Here is an 8,581-nt window from a genome sequence, read left to right as displayed (position 1 = left end):
CCACTTTGCTTCCTTGCAACTTTTACTATCCTGGCACCTTCCTTTTCAAGTCGATTGAGTTTCAAGGGTCAGGGGTGGGGGAAACTGAGGCAGAGGAAAGTTCCCCCGGGGGCCACCCGGGGTGGGGGCTTTAACGCTCCTATGGCTCAAAAACCGGGTTGTCCTCAAACTTTGCAGCGGGGCCCCTCTTTCCCTGCCCCGACCCCCTCCCGGGTCTCTGAGCCTAAGCCCCAGCGGGGGGCTAAAGGGCGACTTGGGCCGGGCCATGCGTGGGAACGGGAGGATCCCCCGCGGAGCCCCTTGTGGCGCATCCCGGCCGCCGGGGGGCTGGGGGCGGCCGGGGCAGCGACTTGCCACCGGGTGGGTGGATCCGGCCGCTTTGCAACGCGGCGGCTGCTTCCCTCCCTCCTTCCCCGCCCCAGCCCTTGTCTCCTCCCTCCTCGCCCCGCTCCCGGTGCCTGCCAAGGGGATGGCGCGGAGCTGCCTGACATCACACGCCGGGGATGGGGGCGCGACCACCCAGCCCCTGCCCCTGCCCCGGCTGCCTTCAAAAGCGGCGGAGGCGGCTGCCGGCTCGTCCCGCAGCCCGGGCAGGCGCAGGGGCCGGCGGGCTCCGGGCGAGACTTGTTGGGGAAACTTCTTGCGCCCCGGGGAGCGCAGCCGGCCAGGGAGCGCGCAGCCTGGGGGCTCCCCCGCGGAGGCGCCCGGGCCCCGATGGGGGCGTCTGAGCGCCGGGAGCCGAGCCTGCCACCGAGCCCCGAGCGCGGGGCAAGCGGGGCGCTCCCCACCCCTCCTGGATCTGCTCTTTAGAAGCCCCCCCCTCCCTGCCCCCCGGCAGCCTCATTTGCGGGAGGGGGGCGCCCAAGCCATGGACAGCCCAGAGGGTTACTCGGTCCAAGCCACCGCGGCCATCGCCGCCATCATCACCTTCCTCATCCTCTTCACCATCTTCGGCAACGTGCTGGTGATCATCGCTGTGCTCACAAGCCGGTCCCTCCGAGCCCCCCAGAACCTCTTCCTGGTGTCCCTGGCGGCGGCCGACATCCTGGTGGCCACCCTCATCATCCCCTTTTCCCTGGCCAACGAGCTGATGGGCTACTGGCACTTCCGGAAGACCTGGTGCGAGATCTACCTCGCCTTGGACGTTCTCTTCTGCACCTCCTCCATCGTGCACCTTTGCGCCATCAGCCTGGACCGGTACTGGTCCGTCAGCCAGGCCATCGAGTACAACTCCAAGAGGACCCCCAGGAGGATCAAGTGCATCATCCTTATCGTGTGGATGATCGCAGCCTTCATCTCCCTGCCCCCCCTCATCTACAAGGGGAACAAGAAGGACAGCCAGGCCGGCAGGCCGCAGTGCAAACTCAACGAGGAGGCATGGTACATTCTCTCCTCCAGCATTGGCTCCTTCTTCGCCCCCTGCATCATCATGATCCTGGTCTACCTGCGGATTTACCTTATAGCCAAGCACCGGACCCAGCAAGGCTCCAGGGGCAAGAAGCCCAAGGCCAAGGAGAAGGGGACATCTAGGAAAATCACCAGCCCGACCTCTGAGACCTCTCCTCAGCAACTGGGTGCAAGGGAACCCAATGGACATCAGGAGCCCATTGAGGATAATGACCAGCCAGTGACCCCTACGCTCCCTGCCCACAGGACATCTCTCCTGAGCCTGGAGGAGCAGCCGCTGCCACTTGCCACTAGCCCTTGCCAGCTGCAACCAGAGAAGAAAGTGCCTTCTGGCTCCAGCCCGCTGGAGCACTCCCTGCACTGCAGCCTCAAGCAGCGCAATGGGCACCCCCAGAACTCTGCCAAGGGCATGGAGACCCTGGCCACTGCCAAGGGGGAGGTGGTGCTGGTGAGGAGGGTGAAGACCCTGAGTGCCAACCCTTGGAAGAGGAGGACCCACCTCAACCGGGAGAAGAGGTTCACCTTCGTCCTCGCCGTGGTAATCGGGGTCTTTGTCCTCTGCTGGTTCCCTTTCTTCTTTCTCTATAGCCTGGGGGCCGTCTGCCCAGAACTCTGCAAGGTCCCCAACAGCGTGTTCCAGTTCTTCTTCTGGATTGGCTACTGCAACAGCTCCTTGAACCCTGTGATCTACACCATCTTTAACCAGGACTTCCGCAAGGCCTTCCGCAAGATCCTCTGCAGGCAGGGGACTCAGACTGCCTGGTGAGAAAGCAGAGGGGAAGTGGGAGACTGTAGGTTGAGGTGTGGGGGTCAGGGGGGTGGAATAGTACCAACATTCCACTGACGCTATTTAAAACACGTCTATTTATTCATCCGCTTTTGTGTTTGCAAAAAGTGGGGATGGGCAGTGGATACAAAAGTGCATTTTAAAGACTGTTTTGGATCAGCCTTTTTATATCTCTCTCTCTGTATATTTCCTGCAAATGAGTTAAAATCCAGGACCATTTGCCAATGTATTTTCTACCGAGCTGGGGATCCTTTAATGTGCATGCCATTCATATGGGTGGGAGGAGAAAAGCTCTCTTTCCACCAACTCTGCAGAGGAAAGTGTGTATGACCTGCCTTCCAGGTAACCACAAGAGAGTCTCCCGCCAGTCTCTCTTCCTTCTTTCTGTCACTGATGGGAGGTTGGTGTGGTGAGGCTCAGAAAGCTATCTGCCCCAGGCCACACTTTCTCTCTGCTCAGGAAGGCAAGGGCCAAATTTGATGCTGGTCACAGTTGCACTGCGCCCCTTTATGCCAGCTGAGTGGTGAGTCGCAAACATACTTGTATGGAGCTCATGTGATTATGGAGGTTTAACGCAGTGAAGGTTTCAGTCTGCATGGGCCAGATTCTGCTCTCGGCTTCACTGGGGTAATTCTTGCTAAAACACAGGGCCAGGGTTCATACTGGGACCCCCCATGGAACCCTTCTCCGATGGAGCTGGGATCTAACTCAGACATGTCTCTCCCATTTAGCAGCATGGGGATAGTGGGTTGGTTGTGACCCCCAGATTGAGAACCCATGCCCTAGGATTTCTGGGTGACAGTTCCCACTGTGTGGGCCCTAGTGTGGACAAGGCTCCCATGACAGCCTGTGCTTTTAACACCATGTCAGCATGACCTCCCCTGAGCATGGGGTTAAAAGACCAGTGGCGGCAGGCACAGTGTCTACACTAGGGCTCCCACTGGTGGAGCCGCTAGCGGGGAGAGGGGGAACTTGGGGAGGGACAAGATGGTATGGACACAAGGGTTTTATTAGGATTGACACACTTGGGACTGAGAGGAGGGTTTGGGCATGAGGATTTTCCTTCCTTTGGTTTCTTTTTTTCTTATGAAAGAAGAATTCTTCCTTTTTTTCCTCCTTTCTTTTTGCTTAGCCCATACAATGTATGTCCCTCTTCTCTGAATCTACCCCAGTCTGTGTCACCTTTCTATGGAATTCAGAACAAAGCATGTGGTCAAAGTCGCTCACAGATCCTGGAAACAAACAGAATCTGCTCCATTCTGCAGGATACCGAGTTTTCTAGGACTCTATTTTGCTTGATAGCTTCTGATATTACCTCTGGAATCTGTAGCTCCTTCAGCAGTTTGTCTCTCCGATGTTTGTCCCCTCCCCTCCAAACGCATACTGAGCTCTCCAAAGCAAATAGTATCTGTTTGCAAGGAACAAAAGCATTAAATCAAAGCATTTATGATATGAATGCAAATGGGAAAGAGAAGGTGGTTAATCAAGGATGTGTTAGTAGCTTTGATACGGTGTTTCTAAGCCTGAATCGTTCTTTTAAAAATGACACAATAGCCTAATTTTGCACATCAGAACAGGAGCTGTGAGCGGGAGACACCTTTCTGGTTCTCACTCCTTGGCCATTGTGGGATCTTTGTGTTATTTCCCCCTTACACCTGTGTTTAATAAGATCATACCATCCCCTCACAGCAGGGATGGGATCTCCTTTCCTGGATCTCTATGTCACCCATACAGACTCTGGGTACAAAGTCAGCTGCCTGGAACTCTGCAAAAGTGGGATCCAGAACCAGTAAGAGTTGACACTTTTTAAATCCTTAGAAAGTGGGGGGTGGGAGAGATAGCTCAGTGGTTTGAGCATTGGCCTGCTAAACCCATGGTTGTGAGTTCAATCCTTGAGGGGGCCATTTAGGGATCTGGGGCAAAAATTGGGGATTGGTCCTGCTTTGAGCAGGGGGTTGGACTAGATACCTCCTGAGGTCCCTTCCAACCCTGATATTCTATGATTCTAACTCTAAGCACTTTACAAGCCCGAGTAAGTAACAATGATCCTCATTTTTCAGGGGGCAAAGCTGATTCTCAGGGGTAGAAGTAACTTGCCTATGGTTCAGACATCAAGTGGGTGTCAGAGGTGAGAAAAGAATCCAAGCATCCTGACTCCCAGTCCTGTGCCCTGGGAAAAGAACCCAGGTGTCCTGACTCCCAGTCTGGTGCTCTTTCAGTGTGGACCATTCTGGGTCCAATTGGTTATTGAAATTAAGATTAGCCAGTGCTGATTTTAAAGTATCTTGTTACCACTTATGGTCTCCACATGCAAATGCAGCGTCCCCCGCCTTCCAAGCAGTCTGCGGAGAGAGGAAAAATAACGGGTGGATTTTTGCCCCTGAGCCCGTAAAGGGAAGAGAGTGGAGGAGAACATATAACATCCGGTGGAAGCGAGGAGCAGGTTTGCTGTCTCCGAACCTGTCACCTGCAGGGGATGTGGGATGTCTCACGCCACTTGGGCTTCCTGTGTTTTGCCTCTGGTTGCATGTGGCATTGCAACATGGGGTGGGTCATGATGGGAGCGGGCTCTGTTTGGAGCTTCTGTTAATCTCTGTGCCCCATAACCATATCCCCTGTGAACAGCAGGAGTTGTGTTTTTTCCCGCTATTGTGTGTGCAGAATGATGTTGATGAAAAGTCTTGAGATATTTTAACAATAAAAGATATTTTGTAATAAGCGAGTGTGTGCACTGCCATAGTAAAGCTTAGCACTCTCCAACCATTGACTGTTTAGCAATGACGGTGAAAGGGGGCACAGGGCATAATTAGGTATCATTAGCCCCATTCTGCAGCTGGGGAAACTGAGGCACCATGAGACAATGTGACTTGCCCAAGGTCCCCCAGTGAGTCAGTGGCAGAGCTGGGGATAGATTCATAGATGTTAAGGCCAGGAGGAGGGACGATTATGATCAGCCACTCTGATCTCCCGCATAGCCCAGGCCAGAGGCTCTTGCCCAGGGCTGCTTGTATTGAGCCCCATGACTTGTGATTGAACTACGGCAGATATTTTAGAACAGTCCTGGCTTCCAACCCTGGGCACAGTTCCATGCTGCTTCTCAAAACCAGATACACTGTAGAGGCTAGGACACAGGCCTTTAAGGATGTGCAGTTAAGGGGGTGACATCCTGACCCTGTTTTGCCATTGACTTCACCCTCTCAGCTGGGGCATTCGAGCCTAGGTCAGCTTGAGGGACATGGCAGGGGCTTCATGGGCTGCCAGGACTCTGCCCTTCGCATCAGTGCCATCTAGGGCCATCAATAGGGGGCTCGGTGATAGGGCTACAGGAGGAACCGGTGGGGGTTCTAGCTCCCCACCATCCTTGCCAGCACTGGGGAGTTCACACGCTTTCCCCGGCCTTGGCAGGAGAGGGTCTGGCTAGATTCCAGATGGGAGAGGGGTTTTGTGGTCATGTGTTCTGTGCTGGCACTAGGGAGATCCAGTCCTGTCCCCGAGCAGTGCATTCTGGAGCCTCCAGGCAGAGCTGATGACTCACTCTCTCTGCTCTGGCAGCCGGAGCTGGGAAGGAAACAATTCTCCAGCAAATCCTACCCTTGGGGCCGCAGGACTGGAGCAGGAGGCCAAGTGAACCTCCTCGCCAGAGCTGGGCTTGGATCTCTCTTGGGGGGGTCTCCTTGGAGGGCCCCATTTTCCTGCTCTCCTAAGGGTGACCCCAAACTTTCCCCTGCACCCCTAACACACCTACAAATCTAAAGTGCCTCCATGGAAATCAGGCGAGGGACAGGGGTGTCAGATTGGAGCTGTGAGCACAGAGGCAACCCTGGGTTCTTTTTAAATAAAGGTAGAAGTCAAATTAACTCAAATGACATCTCTAGTGGACCAACTCTGTTCCTAATCCAGCTACATACAGTCTAGAAATGCTCCTGAGTTCCCACCGTAAATTATTCGGAGGCTCTGGGTCAGTGATTGGCTATAAACCCCAAGCCTTCCCCCCTAGCACCACATGCATGAGCCTTTTCCCGGGGCTGGTTTATTTATCGAAAGCTCCACCAACACATTTTGGCTGCTTGATAAATGACTCTGCGACCCAACAAGGGAAGCAGGCGGCAGGGCCGGACGAGAAGAATGTTCACGGCGAGGAAGAGAACAAAATGTTTTTTGGAAGGTCAAGATAAAGTTATTTATGGCATCGCATGGAAAAAATAAAAAATAAATAAAAATCCGCTCCAAGGAGCCACCTGGCCCATGTCTCAGCCCTTGATTCTGCACAGACCCATAGACTACAGGATCAGAACCTAATGCCATGTACGCCTGACCTAGTTGTAGTAGGACACAGAGGCTCCAGCCTGGTTAGCCCCTCTATGTGCTGTGTTCACACAGACTGGAAGATAGCCCCTGCCCGGAAGAGCTTCCAGTCTAAACTGGATGGAGGGGAAATGCCAGGGGAGGAGAAATGCCACCACAGAGAGGTGGAGTGATTTGCCCTAGATCAGTGGCACAGACTGGAACAAATCTGATGCCCTAAGTCCCTATGCATTAGCCAGCACTGCCTCCCATCCCTATGTCCTGTGCGTGCCCCTTTGCTGCTGAAGTCATTGCTGGTCGCGTTCTGAATGCGGCCATATTGTGTTTTATAGTGGTGGGACACAGGGTATGTCTGACAACAGTTGGGAGCATGCTTCCCGGCACAGGAAGACAGAGCCATGCTAGTAGCATGACCATGGTGTCACAGGCTAGTTGTCTAAGTACGTACCCAGGGGGTCACGCAGTGTGTACCGGGGTGGGTAGCCCACACCACTGCCCGGGCCGCTGGAGCCCAGCTATTTTCACAGTGCTAGGTTGAGCGCTCCCAGCTGCTGTGAAGATGTCCTCGCTGACAAGGTAACAGACAATGAGTGGGCCTGGGTGGCCATCATGGTGCCTCCCGTCCTGCTCCGGATGCCTCTTGCACCTTCTATCACCCAGCTATTGAACAGTCCCTGGTCTTCATCCACCGAGCGCCCTCGGCTGCCCGCTCCTGCCTTCCACAGGCTCCTGACTTCGTCCATCGCGAGGCCTCTGGCTCTCCTGTGTCCAGCCCTCCCTTCTCTTTGGCTGTCGCCACACTGTCCCTGGCTAGTACTCTTCTCCTGGGTCCTGGAGTCTTATTTAGTCTGGGCCTGATTTTCCTCTCATTTAAATTGCAAATTAGGATTAGCTCCAGTAAAGTCTTTGGAGCTTCACTCGATGCATAGCCTCTGCATGCTGTCAAGGCTTGCGCTATGGTTGTCATGTAATAACTAGATCTGGACAGGAGAGAGAGACCCATCCCAGAATAGCCAGGTTCACGTCAGGGACTTGAACGTGGGACTCCCACTGGTCTCCTGCCGTAACCCCTGGGCGATGAATCAGTTTCTCTCTGCCCCAATGACTATGTAATTATTTATACAAAGAGGAACAGCTCCAAAGGGAGAGATTCGCAGCCCAAATAGTTTGGGAGCCAGGACTCACACCAGGGTCTCCCCCGTTCCCACTTGAATGCCACAACCAGTGTGCTATTCTGGGGGATGGGGTCGAAAAACCCTTAGGTCCACAAATTCCTGATCACCCATCGAGATGGCCTTACTGGAGGTCAAATTCACCCAGAGCCCGTCACATGCACATACATCATCACCAGGACTGGGTGAAAGCTTTTTAGATGAAAACTGCCTTTGGGGACGATGTGCAACACTTTGGTACAGTTTGGAATTTTCCAGTTTTTGCTACTCGCGGAGGGGCCTGGGGTTTTTCATTTTTCCTTTCCCCAAGGTCAAAAGAGGGAAAGTGTGGGAAAATCCCAAAATGTTCCCACTCAGTTCAAGCGGAAACAGACCATTTCGTTTCCAACAGTGCCAACGCGCCAGCGGAAGGCGTTTCCTTGCGTTTGAAACCCTTTCCAGTTTGCTCTAATGAGGATGTGAACTCCATCCCCTGGCATGCAACATCGCCTTGGGAGAATTCAGTGCTTGGAAAGACGCCAGCTTGTTGGATGACTGGGATTAGTGGGTGGAGCCCAGGAAAGCCACCGAAGGCCCCGCCCGCTCAGGTGCGGGGGTGGCTGCTCCACCTGGCTATCAGCCTAGCAAAAACTGACCCAGCTGGGATGGGGCGAAGGTCACAGAGTCAACCCAAAGGATACTCCGCAACTGACAGCTCTGCAGACTGACTCCCATCCCGTCGCCCGCTCTAGGGAGCTGGTCCCAGCTGCAGGCTTTCCTAGGAGGAGGCCCGGCACAGAGGAGTTAACTCCTGGAGCCTAGCAGGCAGAACGCTCCTTCAGCAGGGAGGTGCCCTGGGAATTGCTGCTCCCAGCCTCCAGCAGCTTCCCACACACTGCAGGGTTTGCTCCGTTTTCCAGAGCAGGCGGAG

The 8,581-nt window shown here is 54.4% G+C and overlaps 1 protein-coding gene across 1 annotated transcript; it reads left to right on the top strand.

Moving 5' to 3' along the window:
• Nucleotides 1–470: 470 nt before the first annotated feature.
• On the top strand, nt 471–2,613 carry ADRA2B (adrenoceptor alpha 2B). Its single transcript, XM_038384742.2, has one exon. It carries the CDS (start codon nt 869–871, stop codon nt 2,171–2,173), a length of 1,305 nt encoding a protein of 434 aa, XP_038240670.1. The 5' UTR covers nt 471–868; the 3' UTR covers nt 2,174–2,613.
• Nucleotides 2,614–8,581: the final 5,968 nt, after the last annotated feature.

The sequence above is a fragment of the Dermochelys coriacea genome, chromosome 26 (assembly GCF_009764565.3).
Source record: "Dermochelys coriacea isolate rDerCor1 chromosome 26, rDerCor1.pri.v4, whole genome shotgun sequence".
NCBI classification, from domain to species: Eukaryota; Metazoa; Chordata; order Testudines; family Dermochelyidae; genus Dermochelys; species Dermochelys coriacea.
This window is presented reverse-complemented; position numbering and strand designations above follow the sequence as displayed.

Coding starts and splice junctions, on each gene's coding strand:
- ADRA2B (XM_038384742.2), top strand. CDS start 869: ATGGACAGCCCAGAGGGTTACTCGGTCCAAGCCACCGCGGCCATCGCC.